General features: G+C 38.2%; 1 protein-coding gene across 4 annotated transcripts in view; it reads right to left on the reverse strand.

Moving 5' to 3' along the window:
• Window positions 1-20,349, reverse strand: part of LOC133528238 (atlastin-like) — a 37,223-nt gene that overhangs the window by 8,871 nt on the left and 8,003 nt on the right. For 2 of the 4 annotated variants that reach the window (XM_061865523.1, XM_061865526.1), the window contains exons 2-7: window positions 13,624-13,677; window positions 4,567-4,793; window positions 3,212-3,364; window positions 2,740-2,895; window positions 970-1,119; window positions 288-426 (exon numbers count right to left, since the gene is read on the reverse strand). In XM_061865523.1, the coding sequence (XP_061721507.1) occupies window positions 288-426; window positions 970-1,119; window positions 2,740-2,895; window positions 3,212-3,364; window positions 4,567-4,793; window positions 13,624-13,677 (879 nt within the window). The remainder of the gene's footprint in view (window positions 1-287; window positions 427-969; window positions 1,120-2,739; window positions 2,896-3,211; window positions 3,365-4,566; window positions 4,794-13,623; window positions 13,678-20,349) is intronic. The other 2 variants (XM_061865525.1, XM_061865527.1) reach the window with 1 other exon arrangement.

A 20,349-nucleotide genomic window follows, 5' to 3' on the forward strand; every position in this document is an offset into this window, starting at 1 on the left:
TTGCGTACCTTCGAGCCTGCCGTCGAAGTGCGGGTTGGTGGCTACGCGCAGGCCTGGATGCGGCAGCAGGCTACAGACGGCAGGGTGCCACACTTGCGTACCTTCGAGCCTGCCGTCGAAGTGCGGGTTGGTGGCGACGCGCAGGCCTGGATGCGGCAGCAGGCTACAGACGGCAGGGTGCCACACTTGCGTACCTTCGAGCCTGCCGTCGAAGTGCGGGTTGGTGGCGACCCGCAGGCCTGGATGCGGCAGCAGGCTACAGACGGCAGGGTGCCACACTTGCGTACCTTCGAGCCTGCCGTCGAAGTGCGGGTTGGTGGCGACCCGCAGGCCTGGATGCGGCAGCAGGAAACACGCGATCTCGGAGAAGCACGACGTGATGTGCTTGCGCAGGGACTGCAGCTCCGGGTGCTGCTTGTCGGACACCTGACAAAGAAAACCTTATTCATTTATATCAACGGTACAAGGTAGGAATTTTTGTATGAGATATCATTTAATAACTAGTTACTCTTCCGTGCAGGAAATATTCGTCAAATTGCCAAGATTCATATATTTGTGGAACATTTTCAGTAAACCCTAATCCCAATAAGACTTAGGCTAGGGCACCCTCTAAAATGTAACATCGAGTTCATAATTATGTATAAATTTCTTCACCTTGATCCATTTCAATAAGGTGAAAAAATGTATACATATTTATGAACTCGACTGTACACACGGGACTTAAATTCTAACGCAATAGCAAAAAGAACGGTCTTCATCTAGAAATGCGAGCTAGCGCGCAACGTAAGACTCGTAGAAAACTCCGAACCGTGTTTACCTTTAGTCGCCGCTGCAAGACGGTGTTACCGCCCTCGGCGCCATACGCCGCCTCGTACGTGAAGCTAAAGTCCCGGACCAATACTGAATTCTCTGGAATGGCGTGTGCTGTTTAACGCTACCTGTGTCTGTGTACTGTATACATGTTAGTACCTTGAGCCGCCGCTGCAGTATGGTGTTGCCGCCCTCGGCACCATACGCCGCTTCGTACGGGAAGCTCCAGTCCCGGACCAGGAACTGAAGCCTCTGGAAAGGTGTGCGACCACTGTCTTCTAATGCTAGGCGGCCGTATTCCGTGAACAGCTGAAATTTAAAAAGGATATTATAAAAAAAATAAAAATATTGCGCAATCTGTTAAAAAAAAAGAATATCATGATCATAATCAAAATTATGAATTTCCAGCCATCCTAGGCCTATTTAGGCATCATGACTGCATACATATGTATGTGAAGCCTATCGAAATGTTCATACAAAAGTGTGCGTCATAAACAAGAAGAGATGTAAAAAAGTAAAAAGCGGCCAAGTGCGAGTCTGACTCGCCCAAGAAGGGTTCCGTGCCATTTATGACGTATTAAAAAAAAACTACTTACTAGATCTCGTTCAAACCAATTTTCGGTGGAAGTTTGCATGGTAATGTATATTATATATTTTTTTTAGATTTTTCATTCTGTTATTTTAGAAGTTACAGGGGGGGGGGGGGGGCACATTTTGCCACTTTGGAAGTGTCTCTCGCGCAAACTATTCAGTTTAGAAAAAAATGATATTAGAAACCTCAATATCATTTTTGAAGACCTATCCATAGATACCCCACACGTATGGGTTTGATGAAAAAAGATTTTTTGAGTTTCAGTTCAAGTATGGGGGGAATCCCCAAAATTTATGTTTTTTTTTTTCTATTTTTGTGTAAAAATCTTTATGCGGTTCATAGAATACATTTACTTACCAAGTTTGAACAGTATAGCTCTTATAGTTTCGGAAAAAAGTGGCTGTGACATAAACGGACAGACAGACGGACATGACGAATCTATAAGGGTTCCGTTTTTTGCCATTTGGCTACGGAACCCTAAAAAGTAGCCGAAAAAACCTCGCGTGATTTGTGCACAAGCCCTCTATATGTATAACTGTATAAATAGAATATTGATATATTGTTTTGAATAACTTGATTTGTTTTTAACAAGCAGAAACGTCTGTGAACGATGCTATTAAGCTTAGAATAAACTGCTGCTGCTTAGAACTACAAGTTTCTGTTTGACCCAATGATTGACTGGTAGAGAATGCCTAAGGCATTAAGTCCGCCATTTGTACAATTTTATATCGTGCAATAAAGATTAAAATAGATAAATAACTGTATATATTTGGCAAAGCCGAATATCGCCAAGTAGATTAGATATAAGTTTACATTTCCGAGGTACCAATTATACGATGATATACTTATCACGTGTCCGGTTGGCTAATGCACAAGTTAATGGACATCCCGCACCTTACTTGTGTCAACATTACATTAACCTTTTAACCGCCACGATTATATTACACTTACATAACTAGCAATAGTAAACCTTACCCGTATGAAAGAAGGTATATTTTAACTTTACGTGTTGTGATGGAAGCGTTGGCGGTCGGTTGCGTTCAATAAGTTGGTATAGAATACAAACTTAAAGGCACATTGTAATAGTTCTCAAAATGACATATGCCCAAGGCAGCAATTTATAATTTGCAGATATGCATAGTCGACCGAAGACCGTCGCACCATGGATTAGTCCAAGTCCAAGGACCCTTAACCTACCCATATAGAAATATAGGTTATATAAGGAACCTACTTGCCAAATTTGGACTTTCTAGTTTCAGCGGTTTGGGCTGTGCGTTTATTTAAGTCAGTCAGTCAGTTCTTTCACGTTTATATATATAGATTAGTGTGTCACTTACCTGCAAGTGCTGCAAGTCGTCCTCCTGGATGTTCTGTGACAGGTTGTAGATCTGCACCGAGGACAGCATGGTGGACAGGGCGAACACGGTCGCACAGTCGCGCACCGTCGATTCGCTGTCGAAAGCTCCTTGTGTGTCCAGAAGTATTATGGCAACCTGTTACATAAATAAATGCAAATTAATTTTTAATACAACACGTTTCATACAATTATGGACAAACTGGATTGTGGTCATTAGAGGAAATGGCCGTAGGTGACCATTTATTCTAAGGCTTGCTCAGTTTTAGCTAAATTTATGTTTGAAAAAGATGAAAAGGCATTGAAGGATTCTTCCTTCAATGCCAAGAAGGAGTAAGAAGAAATTTATACTATGGAGTATAAAGGTACAGTCAATAACTGGCGCCCGAGTCATTAAACATTTGTACATTTAAGCTTATTTATGGCGGATTTTAAGGATCAGAACGTTTTTTTACCTTCTCCCCGTTGTCTAGAGTAGCCTTGAAGATCTCTGACCACATCAGGATGCCGGTGGTGTCTCGCTCGGAGCCCCCTCGCCAGCTGAAGCCCTGCAGCGGCTCGTCGGGCGCTCCCAGCCAGTCGCCACCACCGCCGCCGCCGCTGCCGTACTAAAACAAACAACATATTTAGTCAAGTTTGGCACAATTAGTTCTAAATGACACTACACACGGTACACGGTCTCTTGAATTCACTGTACTTAATTGTAGTTGTCTTATAAAACGAATATCTGCGACAGAAGTTGTCATTAAAAAAAAATCTTTATTTCCCTTTTCTTTAGACCCAGAAGTCCATATATGGTTAGTAAAATTAATTTAAAAGCTATATTACAATAAAAGTTACAGAGATTGTGCCAGTCAGACCTACTTGACATAGGTCAAAGTAGATCTGACCTGCTCCATCCAATGCTACATTATGGGGCAGCAAATATCTGCCGGCAATCACCTCCATAATGCTGTTTTGAGTTTCGACTTTCCCTTACGCGACCCATTAGCAACGTGATTTTTTTGGCACTATCGTGTGAAAATCGTCGACATACTCGTCATTTTAATGTGTGAAATTTAATAAACTTAGTTTATAGCACTATATTACAAGCTTTTATTTAACTTACCCTGTTAGTATGTAAGTTTGTTAGTTAGTTAGTGTGGGTCAAATCTTGGACGCTAAATTTGACCCACTTCCCGATTTCCGATTGAGTTGAAAATTTGCATACATATGTAAGTTGGGTGACAATGCAATATTATGGTAGATGGTACCATCAAGCTGATATGATGATGGAGAGAGGAGGTGGCCATAGGAACTCTTTGATGAAGGAACGCAACCTAATTGTGTTTGGGGTTTTAGAATTATTTCGTTGGGTATTAGTTGCCTGTGGTAAGAAAAGTACAGTCAGCGATAAAAGCCTGTAGGTAACAAAAATGTATTTTTTGTCAAAAAACTTCATTTATACTTCGTAGTTCACTTTAAGCATATTTTGAATTCAAAAATCTCTTAGAATGACAATATTAACATAACAAAAGCAATAAATTGACTATAAATGTAGCGCGAGATGCATAGCAAATTTATATTTAGCGAGTTTTTTTATCAAGTTAAAAACGATTTCATATGCATCTTATCGTAGGTAAGTTGTCGGACAGTCACGGAGCGCTGTAATATTATCGACATACATGATGAAATAATAAAATTACCTTTTAAACATTTACACAATAAAATAGATGGAAAAGTCACTGCAAACGACCTTAACTTAAAATACATGGTGAATGTTATCTTAGCTATATTCAAGCGTGGCGAAGATTCTTAATAATAGGTGTACCTTGTGGTGCATATATCTGAGGAAGAAGTCGAGCAGGAAGCTCTTCCCCTTCCTAAAGGCCCCGGCCACGGACACGACCACCACGGCTCGCTCCCTGATGTCCTCATCGTGTAGGAGCTCCTTTAAGGCCTCTTCGTCGAGTATGAAGGTGTGGTCGGGCCCTGTGTTGACGACCTGCACGCCACGCGGGCCGGTGGGCGCGGGCGGCGGTGCTGGCTTCTCTATTACTGTGGAGAAGGGGATAGTATTAAACACAACGTATTTAACTCATTATTGGTAGACCTTATCTTGGTGCAATAAGGTTTAGGTATGGTTAACTGTGTTGATGATACAGTTGATGCCTTTACATAAGTATCTAGGTATTGAAGGCAGTTGTCCTGGATATTTAAGTCAGACCAAAATGTACTTGTGACTTTATTTAAATTGTCATTACTTTAGCATCGTAATTCATAATTTGTTCAATTATGTGGTATATTAAGTGAGACAGTGCAGCACGATCTTTTCAATGTTATGTTTGGAATGATTATTTCACGTGAGGTGGGAGATAGCTTAACTCGAAACAATATAATTATGTAAGTAAGACTAATAGGTAGTAGGTTTTTTATGTACTATTTATCTTGATGCTATCTTCTCACGGTTATCTCTCGGTTAATTTGGCCATTGCGACCCAATCCATTCAATTGTCTTGTTCTTGTAATCAGCTGAATCTAACCGACCGTGACAAAAGGCGGTGTCTTCTGTCAGAACGGTTCACATATTCATTACATTCGCAATTTCCACACAAACGGCGTGTTATGGCATGGGAAGCCTCCATTATGTGTTTAAAGAGAAAGTAAACAGCAAGTTTGATTTGCGGCCTGTCTGTGTTGCCATCGAGAACGAGCTCGCCTCAGGGAAACCACAAGGCTCAACTAATCAATGATAAGTAAGAAAGTCTGCCAGTGCTACTTTAAAATAAGGTAGACGGGACTAATCATTAATAAATACCTATTACCCATAAGTGTTTATCGGCAAAAAAAGACTATTCGTATTAATTATTGAAACGAGATAAGGTTCTCTTAATAGTAAGAGCAACATCCAACTGCCAGATTGAATAAAGTATCTTCTAGGAACCACGCACTATAATGTCGAGCACGTACTTAAATTACATTGACTCATTCGTTAATTCGCTAGTTTTCTGCTAATACACAGATTGTGATTATGAATTTATTATTAGGCAATTCACAGACTTTGCTAATTAATACATAGCGGTGTGTGTAACCATTCACCTTAACTCTCTTGACGTCATTTAAAGGATGGTGGTGTTTATGATGAGTCTGGAGGTTTTTGCTATAATTGTTCATCTTACACGCTCGCCGCTCGGCCAGTTGGGACTAGGGCTTGGCGAGACCAGCGCAAACAAACCACAACAAACATAACAACTCTGAACTTTAGCAAACAAACCCAGTGAGTTTTAGGTCTTTTTATTATTCTTTTAACCTAAGGCATTGCGGACAAATGTTGGCGTAAACACAGCCTCTGTGGCCGTTCCACCATAATGTATTCTTTTAAAGGAGCCGCCTGCCCAAATCATTGTAAACACAATAATAATGTGAGTTACGAATAAGGACAGTTGGACACTACTTAGTTCAGCTCATTCTCAATGCAATATAAATGAAAATTGCCGTTTTAAAATAAGATTTTCATATTCAATTTTTTCAGGTATTATTACGTGTTAGGGTACAATAAATATTAGAGATGTGCCGACTACGGTTTTGGCCGACTAGCCGACTAGCCGACTAGTCGGCAGTCAGGTGGCCGACTAGTCGGCCGACTAGTCGGCGTAGCCGACTATGGTCTTCGCCTAAGTTCGGGCGTAATCGGGAACGTTCGGGTCGCCTGATTCGCTGCCGCACGTGGTTGCGTTTTCATGTTTTGACTAGTTTTGTTTACCTTTCCGATTCACTTGTTGCTCCGGTGTGTTATTATTAGAAAAACATACATAACGAATCGTAATTGTTGTTTAAAAGTTTAAATAAACAAGTAGTGATCTTTATAAACATTATGACTAAAAGAAAATCACGCGTGTGGACATTTTTTGACGATGTTGAAGATGATTCAAGTAAAGTGAAGTGTAATCAATGCCAAGTACTTATTTCGCGAGGTGGACTGGGTAAATCGGCAAACACTTCGAGTATGGTGGTTTTTTATTTTATTTCCTTATTTTTTTGGAAGATCTAGGCAGCCGACTATTCGGCTCATTTTGCCGACTAGTCGCCGACTAGTCGCCGACTATAAATGTGGCCGGATAGTCGGCTTTCCCGACTAGTCGGCGACTAGTCGGCACATCTCTAATAAATATCTAACTTAGTCTTATTAGCAGTTACTTTAAGCTAAGGTTAGCTGGAAGAACTGCCGTAAAGGAATAACTTCGCCTTTGTTAATTTTTCCTAAGATTTTGGTGCTATATAAATTGTGTATGTACAATAAAGCGCCAGGAGTGTGTCATAAATCGTAAACCTAACCTCGCAAGTCTTGCAACTAACAACATGTTACTAACATCCGGTGCATATGACGGATAAGATACATGATTAGTTAAGACTATGTGGTACAGTCGACGTCAAAGATATGTTTACACTTTTGCATCTTACTCCTTTGTAGTAAGGTGAAAATGTAAACATATCTTTGACGTCGACTGTACCTCTGATACTCGTATTTGGCTCTACTATCTCAAGTATGATGTCACGAATATTAGCATTCGCATTCGTATATACCAATATTCGCATCGACATTCGCATTCGCATCAAATGAAGCGAATGTGAATGTGCGCCGGTCGTGTCCTGTCTCGTCGACTCGAGTATGGGCAGTGTGCGCAAACTGTTTTCAAGTAAAATGCATTTTGACCAGTGGACAGAATTTTTGAACACTTTATAACATCCCAACAGATTTTTTCGAATTAGGAATGATTTAGTATTAAGTATCTTCAGATATTTAAGAGAGTTAGAATATCTGATATTTGCTATACCCTATTCAGGGTCCCATGTGATACCATATGATATGTATAAGAACTAAATATGTACCATGGTTTGCAAGAAATAAATACTGAATACTGAAAATGATAAAAACAACTACATATTCCCTAACATTCGTATTCGCATTCGCGAATGTGAGGAATGCGACATTCATGACATCCCTGATATGAAGTGCTAAGCAGCAAAATGTACGGAGTTAGTGGACTCTACTGCAAAGGAACAGAGTCGAGATTACACAAACTATGAAACGTATTCGTTGCAAATTATTTAATTGTGAGCCAGGGCCAATCAACCAATCCATGATATTGACTGTATAGTCATGAGCAATATATCGATGGAACTAATAAATAACTTAGTGGCTCTGCGAGCTGTAGGCGTGGTAATAAGCTTTCTAAAAACCTCAAACAAAATTAGGTTGCGTTGTTCCATCACAGAGTTCCCATGGCTACCTCCTGTTCTCATCATCAGATCAGCCCGATGGTACCATAATATTGCATTGTCACCCGACTTATTCACATATGTAGGAAAAATTTCAACTCAATCGAAAACTGGAAGTGGGTCAAATCTTGGAAGCTAAACTTGACCCACTTCCCAGTTTTCACACAAACATACATACTAACAGGGCAAGTTAAATAAAAGCTTGTAATATCCGGACATACGAAAGCATGTTTGTCCAAGCTGAAACAGAGACCTTCGCATACGCTCGGTCAATTAAGAACGGAAAAGGAGCCTTATCTACTTAAAAAAAGTGGCTGTGTGACAGAATCGGACAGACAGACGGACATGACGAATCTATAAGGGTTCCGTTTTTTGCCATTTGGCTACGGAACCCTAAAAAGGTTCCAACTAATCTAGGCGTCCAAAGTGAAAACGGCCGTTTTTGTTTTGAGTTCATAGATCGACGAATCCAGCAACATAAAAACTAGTTTGATGTATTCAAAAGGTACTTAATTACAAAATACATTAGGTAGCGGCCCCCTTTTTAAAATATCTATCGTTAAATTTAAACAATCATAATTATGTAGCAGTGGCGCTAGTGAGCACGTTGATGGGCTCTTAAATGCAAACGTCCGTAACTCCGTACACTTCAGCTAATTAAAAATACAATAGGATATAAACAGTTACAAACAAAAGCAATAGTTAAACAAGAAAACCTAATGAACCGGCCACCGGAAACCTCGGCCGAGGCCGCGGCGTGAGAATCTCAACAATGCTTATACACAACACAGTCGAAAATCAACTCTATCCCCTTGTAATAGAGTCAAAGTTTGTAGACGTATATTCTGCTAAAATCAGCAAATGAGAAAGGGAAGTAGGCTTAAAATCTTATCTTGAGGCTTTATGTAGTCTATAGCTGTGTTTGCAACATTCCATCTATCCTCTTAAGGCCCAGCCATAGAAATGAAAAATCCAAAATTTGCTACTGGAATTTGAACCTATAGTGCACGGAATACAGTAGATTTTATTTTGTTTGATAATTGCACGAAACAAAACAAATGCAACTCTGTCCTAATTGAATATGATTTAAATTTCATCGAACTGAATAAGTCCTATAGGTAGGACCTTGGGCCTTACGAGGCTATACGTACAGAAACGAAACGTCACGAATATCTGTAGCCTTACCACGAGCTTGGCACTGACGTAACACTGATATTTACGCTAGCGTGTGCGCAACTTACTTATTATGCATCTCGCTCGTACTAGCTTATAAGTGCGTGTGAGTTGTATAGAAAGTAAGTTACGCAGACGTTAGTGAACTGTACTGTACTGTACTGAAGGCCTACCGCGAAAACCCAAATTCGCAAATGGCGTGGCAGGTATCTTTCTTAATAACGCTATACGCCTTAATTGGAGTAAAAGAGAAAGATCTCTTTTGTCAAGTTGTTAGTGCATGACATCTTTTTGAGCACTGCTCCGATATGTGCAATCTACATCATTCTCTATTTAATACATATAGTAGAGCAAGTAATCCTCCTTAATTCAGACTTTAATTAAAACTCTGCGAAAATGAATGCCTGCCTAACCTGCGTGAATTTTACATTGTTATCAAACAAATTATTATTGTTATCAGGCGGGCCGTATGCTTATTTGCCACGGGCAAATTATATTATTAAAAAAAAAACAAACAGCCCCGCGTAGCCTCCGCCTTCACTACCAAAACGCACGTTCAAATACTATCATTTCTAGTCCATACGATTCATATTTGCGATTCATCATTTAATAACTTTGGACATGTATTAGATCTAAACAGCAGCAATCAGTATGTTCATAACAGATTCAAATACGAACAATTCATAATGATTCGATAGATAATTGACCCTATAAAAGAGATGCCAAAGTTCAAAATCGCACGACGATATTCGGTATCGAAGGGGATTGTAGTAAGAGTCAAGGTGAGCGGGAACAGCTGATCGGCGGGCCTACCACGCACACCGAAGTTCGCAAATTGCGGGCATCATTCTCTGTCACTCTAGTTGCGCCTTAATTGGAATAAAAGAGAAAGATGACCGCAATGATGTTCGCGGTAGGGCCTCGGAGCGGAGCACGAGTCGCCATTGTTCATTGGGATTACACAATGCAACATAACGCCTGTTATGTTAGCTATTCACCTTGTGGTTTGTTATCGCTTTGTATGGCTGCGTCACTTTCGTTTGCCATAATAAGCCAAGAGATGCAATGCGAATGTTTGGACGATTACGGCCATGTCGCTGGCACTATCAGCTAACATAATAGATAACTTAACAAATTTGGGGCCAAATTGCTAGGTGTCCGATTAGTTTTGTGTACAGTCAAACCAAGTTAACTCTGCGCCGATTAGACAAGTGCGTTAAAGTGTAATGGTGTCACTATAAGTCAAAGTCCAATGAAACTATGACATTTATCGTTGCCGTTGCCAAATATGTACAGAGATACCACTTCCTTAAAAAAAAATTCAATGCACATAGATTAGATTTATTAATATGTTCAAGACCCAATAATATAATCACCATATAATCATGATAACAACAGATGTAAGTTTATGTGGGGTTAAGGTCGCAGTTGAACCGGCAAGGTAGGCGGTTGCCAATGAGGAAGAATGTAGGCCGGTTCTAAATTTATGCTAATATGCTGCTCTCAATACCGTTACGATTATCATTAGTCAGCTAAACGGTGACAACACCTACGAATACTGCGAACAGTCAAACATGAAGCGAGTAGCTACCTGATAACTGAACCTGGGTTTCGCATAATCCCAATCCTAATGCGTTATTACTTCACAAACAATTGGCATATATTTTTATTCATATTCAATTTGGGCCTATTAAAATATAAATGTCAAAAGTTACCGCAGATATTTAACGAAAAATTTTGATCCCGTAATATTCGGCGGGACCTTTTTTTTTCGAACAATCATAATCATAATCATCTTTATTTATAAAACCAATTTATACGTCAACGTTATATATACATATATACATTTTACATATACTTAGGTACATTATTCAACATTTATATAATTTTAATTAAGTAGGTATACTATGTATTTCTACAATTTTTATTATTTGTGAGCACAGAACTCTTGGTAGGTGTAGAATGACCGCTCGACAAGCCAGTTTTTTAATCTACGCTTAAAGCTAATTAAATTGGGAGCTTCGACGATGTTTCTAGGCAGTTTATTGTAAGCTGTGGGTCCCATTACATGGGTAAGCTTATTTGATTTTATAAGTTTGCGACCTACACTAACTAGTTTCCCGGCATTCCTAGTGTTAAAGTTATAATATCATTCCATTCGTTTTGTAGTTCGATATATTGACCCTTACGTACATAGCTACCTGCATAACCACAATTGATTAGTATCTACGTGAAATATTATTTTTGTCAAATATGTACATGAAATCTTAAAAATACATGATTATAATTAATCGATGCGTAGTAAAAAAACATCAAACTATAACATTAAAATAATATCAATTTAGTCCACGGATCACCAATTAGTTTCTTCAGGGATCCGGTTTAAAAAAAAACACCATTGCGGCCCGATTCCTTATCCGGACCGCGGTCTGCCATTTGGTGATCCCTGGTCTAGTCTAAAGAAGATCATGATTCAGCATCCTCATACGCACTAACGGTAACGACATACATAATATTTAGCAATTCATCGCCATACCCACGCAAAACGTCGAATGAGATGAACTGGCAACAACTTTCTTAAAACAAGTTTTATTCACGACTCGCTTTTTGTACTTGCGTAGCTAGTATTTGCGCTACGCATTTCATTGATAATTTGCATGGTTTAAACATGCTAGTTATCGGAATCAATGATTAACGAAGCGATTTTGAGATAGTAACAAGAAAAAAAAACTAGTGCTAACCACCAATTATTTGTTAACCTGTTGCTACCGATGGGAACCTATAATTGGCTCTTTGTTATTTATATATATAACTATTGTGCAATTTATAGCTGTTGGTTCTCCGAACAATAAATAAATAAATAAGAAATATTAAAATTGTTTATTACTACATGTTTTTATGACTATCGTGATTGCGAAAACATTCATGCGAATCAGTACCTTAAATATGTGTGCAGATAAGAGACCGTAACAAAAGTATTTTATACGGCAGCGCCACCTTATACGTCAAAATTTCTATGCAAAGTTAACGATAATGGCGGCGATACCACACTGTGACTTAGACGAGCTTTATACATGTTAACAAGAATAGAATATTGGTCAAGAGATGAATGTAAAAACTTATTATAGAGTAAAACAATCATGCGTCTAATCTACCAATAGCTTTCTTGTCGCCTACCATCGTCAAATGCAGACCGAAAACCGTCTACACCGATAAATTGAAAACAACTGTACAGATACAAGAACCATAGAAATATATGAATTATTTCAAACAAATGAGAAGGAGGGTGATCGACAGGCAAGCATTACACACGCACGTTTCAACGCCTCAGCCTAGGCCAATACATTGATGATGATAACAACAGTACAGACACATACAAGACACAAGAATCACAGAAATAGAACGATGATGTTCAAATTGATGAGAAGGAGGATCGACAGGCAAGCACAGACGTACACGGACGGTTCAACTCCTCCGCCTACACCAATACATTGATAACAACAGTACAGACACATACAAGACACATGAATCACTGAAATAGAACGATGAATGTGTTCAAATTAATGAGAAGTAGGATGATCGATAAGCAAGCACAGACGCACACGCACGTTTCAACGCCTCAGCCTACACCAATATGACAACACAGAATAGTCAGCCAGGTCCAGCTATAGCTAGTCGGGTCGGATGTTCAAAATGATCTGATTGAACACTTCGTTGTTAAGAAATTGAAACATCATTTAAACACCCGGCTTGCTTAGCTATTTCTGGTGCGGTCTGTACAGACACATGAATCACAGAAACAGAGCAGAAACGATGATTTGTTCAAATGATTTCATAATGACAGTTGATCGCATCGGATGAACTTTTGGGATGCAATTACAGCGGGTCGTTTGCCTAAGCAAACAACGTCAGTTGGGCAGCCTCATACTTTAATTCAGCGATCGTACAAAGGGCCTACGCGAGCATAGAAAATCGAAATTTCGCACCGAGCAACAGACGGGTCACTTTGTTGAAAGGGTTCCAAGTTTTAATTTCAATTTCATTACCATTTTTCATAGACTTTGTATGATGGTAACGCAGTGGAAGTAATGTATGGATTTTTTGAATGGAAATTTTGTGACAGTATTTTCTCCTATTTGGAACGAATAAACACGTGATTCTGAGGAGAAAGTGTAGTTTACAGTCACGTTTGGAAATATCGGTACAAAAATGTGCCAAAAATATATATACACTACCTTAATATATGGGCAAGAAAGTCGTGTATACATATTTTTGATTTTTCAGACTGTACACTTTTAAATAAAATGGTCCAGAGATCGACGAAATTTCGATCTTCGATCGTCGATGTTTGCAGTAAGCCTTATCTTGAACAACCTTCTGTAATTGTATCCTGATGAGAAGGAAGACAGGCAAGCACAGAGGCACACGCACTTACATTGGAGCGCCTTAACATAGTCTAGCCGCAAGCACAGCTTGCCAACCACCTCGTCTGCAAATACGTCCAAACATTTAGTTGCATGCGCGAGTAGATAATAAGAACACTTGACTGACCATTGTCTTCATCTTGTGTCTACAATAAAGATTAAGATTAGGATTAGGGAGTAGGTAATATAGCCGTTTGCAATGAAACATGACATCGACTAATGTTTCTTTGATTCTAAATTATACTTCTATAGTACAGTAGAGTTCACAAACATTCCGATGCAGTGCATGATCCTTTACCATCGTATGTTCACAGAAACGTACGAACGTGTCATGCTATATCAGACAGACTTAGGGTCGGCAACGCGCATATATATATAACACATCTGCAATTGCAGGCGTGGTATAAAAAAAACTCAGTACAAAAAGTTCAGAGGTTGACTGAAGTAGCAAGGCAAATAAATTTTCTCTGAATACTAATCGCAAATCTAAGTTAGCCTATCTGTTGGGCCAAGACATCTTATGCGAACGTTTCCGAAAACGTACGATGGTAAAGGAGTATCCACTACACCGGTATTTGAAAACCCAAAGTTCCACAAATATATATACACGCCTCTAAGACACTGACAATAAGGTCGTATAAATATATTTTTGAAAGTTGACTTGTACATATAGGTATTTGTTTGTGAACTCGACCGTACAAGACAAGTGTCACAAAGCCGTTCATGGCTGTATCCATCATAGACTCGTAGGCTTTCGAGAGAAATGTATCTAGAACCGTATTTGGCCACGATTATGTTAACAAGAAACAAGTTCATAATATCTTTACCATCTTAGCACTCCATCTCAATCGGGAACTCGGTATGGTTATGGTATCGAGTTGAGTAACAAATAAAGGAATTCGTATGATTCGGACTATTACTGACGGCTTAACCATACAGGCTGGGTGACGCCAAGGGTATGCCAGCGGGACGCATTGAGTGCGTGATGCGTGCTGTGAGGACAAGCCTTCATTGTATCATTCGATTTCCAACCCAACCGGCAAATTGCTTAGCCAGCCCTATAAACTCTAGCACATCTGTATTTACAGTCAAGTTACATGTTATTCCATAGCTGTTGAATAACGCAAATTCTACTTGAATCCAGTTACGGTAAAGACGAGAACCACATTACAGCCAGCAGCAAAAGTTAATACAAGCTACCAAAGCACACGAATCTATTGTTAAGAGAATAAGGTTGAGTTTGGAGCTGTGTTGCTAACTGTATGATGGACGTAAGTTCGGAAACACCGACATAACAACGTACATAATTATGTATTATTACAGTTATTTCGCTACCCGGTGCTATGTTGCAGCGGATTGACGAAGGTCAGGGGTTATTTAATTCCTAATATACTATTTTGACAACAATATTTTATGAATATCTATCTGATTCAACTGCTTGACTTGGATGATATCGTTCAATAATGATTAATGATGTTGATGTGCAATCGAAACAATTCCAAAATTGCAAAATTTCCACATTGTAAATATTCGGAATCTTCTCATATTTTTGTATGGGGATCAAAATGAAAGGGAAGCGTTGGTGGCCTAGCGGGAAGAGCGAGCGACTTGCAATCCGGAGGTCGCGGGTTCAAACCCCGGCTCGTACCAATGAGTTTTCAGAACTTATGTATTACGAAATATGATTTGATATTTACCAGTCGCTTTTCGGTGAAGGAAAACATCGTGAGGAAACTGGACTAATCCCAACAAGGCCTAGTTTACCGTCTGAGTTGGAAAGTCAGATGGCAGTCGCTTTCGTAAAAACTAGTGCCTACGCCAAATCTTGAGATTAGTTGTCAAGCGGACCCCAGGCTCCTATGAGCCCTGGTAAAATGCCGGGACAACGCGAGGAAGAAGAAGGGGGGATCAAAATGAAAGTTTCTCTAATTTCCTATGAAATTACCCTAAAATTTCCGAGAACTTTTCCAACTTCTTTGAAACGAGACACATCCTAGTCCAAAATAAAAGCCAATAGCCAGCCGTCTACACTGGCCAGTTTGTGCACGAGGAAATTGCTCGCTCTGTGTGGACCCACGACCCACCTAATAAATAATTTAGCAACCTGTCTGTATAAATCTTAATACCATTATAGATCCGGTTCCAGGCTATTCTGTCTTAGCGCACTTCGCTAAGATATAAACAAGTAATAGCGATAAGCTGGTCTAACAAGTCTAGATTAGCGCCAAACGGACATAATTCATAATCCGATTAAGGCCCTGCATCGAAAAATAACGTGATCTTTGAAGCGTGGCAGGGGCTAGCCCCGGAAACAAACTGGCGTGATTTTCGGATATATGTATCTTGACTATATGATAAGAGGTATGATACTAGTCGAAACAAAAAGGCTTAAAATTTTCTCGATAGAATATAAATCCAAAGTTACATCTACATGTTTAGTGTTTACCTCAGTGCAACTAGAAAACACATCTTCATCCAGCATAATCCACTTTAAAGTAAAGGTTTTCATCTCGTCTTAAACATCATTCAACTAAATATTAACTTATTATCTTATACAAACGGATTTATTCTCGTTTTTGATTTTATGAATTCAACAGAAAACGCCCATTTTACGCAGTTCGGTTTCTCTTTCTGTCATGCGTCAAAGTCATAAATGCGTCCTTTATGCCAGTAATGTTAGATGGCCGTTGTGCCTCAAAGAGGTAAGACCTATGTCAAATCGCGCAGCGCTCCAAATTACGTAAAATCGACATATCCAATAAACGTTGAGTCGTAGCTCTATTAACTAGTAACGGAATCGGAGGTCTACTACGAATGGAGCTATCTTTACAGGCCTATACGTTACGCATGTGTGCGTGTTTGCTTAGCTACGTCAAAGTCTAATACTCTTTGAACAATTACAACGGGTAAGGAAAATTCGACAGTTTCTGTAATGTATCGGTAGCTGTGTGGTCGTGTAGACACCAAAGAAAAAATGCGAGACATCTATAGACCAATCTAATCGCAACTTTTTGTTTTCTTTTTTTGGTCCTATATAATATCTTTATTCCTTATTTTCTATTTTATTGTAAAAGTAAATCTTGTCTGTCTTATACAGAAATAAAGTTATTATTTTAAATATGTGTATAAAAAACATATTTTAATGACACGAATAATTTTATTTTATTCATACCAATTTTTGTATAGCCTAGGTAATCTTTATGTAAAACAAATATACCTACTTATTATATAAAAAAAACGAAAAAATCAACACATTTATTAGAAAAAAAAAAACTCGTTTGCACGGGCCGGGGTTTGAACCAGCGACCTCTGATTTGTAATCCGCATGCCTTAAGAACATAATTCACATAATTTATTTAACAGGATACTGTCAAAACTTCAATGACTAATATGACTTTTCAGCAAAGAATAAAGTAAGTATGCTTTTCAGTTTGATTTTACTTGACAAGGAGCAATAAGAAAAACGTACCGAATCGTCCTTTTCTTAAAATTGCCATTCAAAGAAAATTCAGCTCATGTGTGGTGCTATCTATATATTTTTTTTATATGGGTATGCTGACAGCTGTTGTTTCAATACGATTTTGCGAGATTTGGCGTTTTTAGGTTAAAATTATATAGAGATAACACCTGTCACCCGTCACCTGTCAAACTCGATGGGTAGAGTTTGAAAAATACTATAAATGTTAACATATACAGGATGGTTTTTGATAATGTACATCTTAGAACTTAAACTGTTTTTAATTTCTTTTTTTTTCAGATTTTAAAATTATACCGCCCTACTTTTATACCTTATTAATATATCTTAGTCTTGACAAAGACGATTAAAGTTTTATACTTAGCAAAATCGCTTACTAACAATGTCTTTACAAAATCGCTCTCCTGTAAGTTTAGGCAACTGCTATAGTAGATACCACCATTTAACAGTTGCTTCAACCTCTTGTCTAACTGTCTGATAATTAAAGTAGTTCCTAATGACGGCTTTGTGCAATTATGGATATCCCGATCAAACTTTTCATTTCAGAGGAACGCGATTCTGTGTTGATAATGTTAGTCTATACTTTATTTGTCCATGCTCTTGAAACCATTAGCCAACCAATTAGCTTATGGCGGGCATTGAAGGGTCGTTCTTTGAAATCAGATTATTAAATATAATTTCAATATAAGCCCATCAATCTAAAAGCGACGAGGGAATGAAAAAAACCGATAAGAGAATGACAAGGAATGACATAATGACAATGAATTTCGGAACAATTAGTTCCAAAATAATACACTGAATCATAGAACGCTCTTAGCAACTTAATGTTATTTTTAAGATCTATAGAACGAAGTGCCAAGCGTTGATTTTAGTTGAAACCCCAGTCCAAAGGGATGGAATGAGAACCAGGGGAAAAGAAATAAGTATGTCTTTGATCAACTGTTATGATTACGATAATTTTACTTAATCCATGAAAGTAAATAATCATTTACTTGACATATGATTTAACATTGTACATGCCCGTGAAGAATACATTTTATATCAAAACACACGGGAATGAAAATCACAGTGAACCAAAGCCAGGGGAACGATATTATGAAATCGTTTATTTCAGGTGAAAGACCCATAATTACATCACAAACAAACGAAAATACAATACAAATTAACTTAAATTAAAAACAGTCAAAATAACAAACAAAAAAAAAAACAGTAAGAATAGCATATATTTTTAAGAAAATAAGTTAACTGAATATCAATAAACTTAGTAATTTACCTCTAGTTTTATGTCAACCTAATATCCTAAGAGCATTTATTAGAAACATATTAAGAAGTTCGAAATGTCACGAAACGTGTAGTGTGACTTCCTCGGATTTTATGATATCTTATTTTTCTTTGAAAGTGATTTTGGAAGAATTTTATATCAAATGTTAACACTTACACCTATTCCACAATACGGTTTAAAAATTTTATGGATAATAACGACTTTATAAAAAATTTAATAACATACGAGATCAGTTTTCGTGTCACCGCCGCGCGTGGTAACATAAACATGCAGTACTCGGTAGAAAGTTACCTTTACGTCTGGCAGCCTTTTTAACGCTATTTTTTTAGAACAGCAATACTGTGTTGTTGTCATATTTGCAAATGGCTGAAGGGAGAAGTGTTGTCGAAAATTATTTATTTGTGTTAATTAAAGAAAAAACAAAGGTCAACCTTAACGCGTCACCGCCGTGTTTGAGTTTTAAAAGTCAGTACTCATTTCACGTTATTGTTTGTTACATAAGATATACCTACTACATTCGAGATTGAGCTAATTATTTAATATTTGCAAAGTCAAAGGTAATTTTTAGGTAATACCGAACATGTTTCAAATTGTCACGACAGTGGCCTCAAAATTCTGTCCCCGCCACGGACTTTTGAATCCATGTTCGTGACATATAGACACGTGGTCGTGACATTCTCAATTCGTTTGATTAATTTAGAGGCATAGTCACTCTTTAGAAATGGATTTTATTAGATAGGTACGTTCATTTGTTATTATTGCCCAACTGCCAAAGCAGAAAAATGGTTTGGTTTGGAATGTATGATGTGTATCCGGTTCTTTGTCACGCTCTACAGCGCTAGTTTGACGAATTTCAACGTATGAGCTGTCATTCGATGTGTCGTAGTTATACTTAGGCTATATTAAAAATATTGTATAATTCAAAATAGTGGAGTTGGCCGCCAAAATGCTGAAACGTCACGACTGAGGGACACTTTGTGACAACCGTGATTATGTACTCATTTTATTTACCTTTCCTGAGGGTATTAAGCTTGACCATATGCATCAAAAAATGCTTTTTATACGTAACAATATGTGAAAAATAAAAAGCTTTTATTAAAAAATATTTTTCTGGACACAATTTAAGAATCACCCTGATTGTTTGAGTAATTGTTTAAAAGTTATTAGTTGAATATTACATATTTCAGCGTAATAAAAATACTTACTTCACTTTTTTTTGGTAGTTTTCGTTGTTACCATATTAGGTACTTACTTTTTTCTTTTTTTATATGTAGGTAGTTCCCACTGACAACTGTGATTCACTATCATCCGAAAAATTGGTCGTCGGAAAACGGCACCCTGTATTTCCTGCCTCAACAATATATTACTAAATAAAATATGATAACTAACAATGTAAGATACCGAATTTAAAAAGATAGGTAGTGTTATACTTACAATTAACTATACTATTAACATCTTCCAAAAATCAACAATAAAAATTGGCTATATTGTAGTCTCAGATTTATTACAATTTACAACAATATATTTTTTTATTTTCTAGTAGCAAGTAATAACGCCATCTTTTTTATTTTCTAAGAATTAAGTTTCTGGCCGACCACGTATAATCGTAGTTAACTTTTGTAACGCTAGATGGAGCTTTCACCTACACGTGCGCCGCGGACTCCGCGGAGCGCTTCCATGTGTGCGTGCTAGCGGGGAGTGAGGAAGCTAGCGGGCGTGGCTTACGAACCGGTATTCGCGGCTTTAGTAGGCCCTTAATACTCGGCATTAGTCATATGTGTACTGTCACTGAAAGTTTAAACGTCGCGCCAGCTTCAAACTTGGATTATAAAAGGTTTCAAATGCGTATGAGGACAACTAGGAATACTAACCTTATTAGTATAATAATAAGGATTATATTGTCATACGTACAGTTAATGATAGATAGTGTCTTTTAATTCTTGTAGATACTGTGCAACTGGCGGGCTCCCAAAAATGAGG

This window comes from Cydia pomonella, chromosome 19 (assembly GCF_033807575.1).
Source record: "Cydia pomonella isolate Wapato2018A chromosome 19, ilCydPomo1, whole genome shotgun sequence".
Classification (NCBI taxonomy): domain Eukaryota; kingdom Metazoa; phylum Arthropoda; class Insecta; order Lepidoptera; family Tortricidae; genus Cydia; species Cydia pomonella.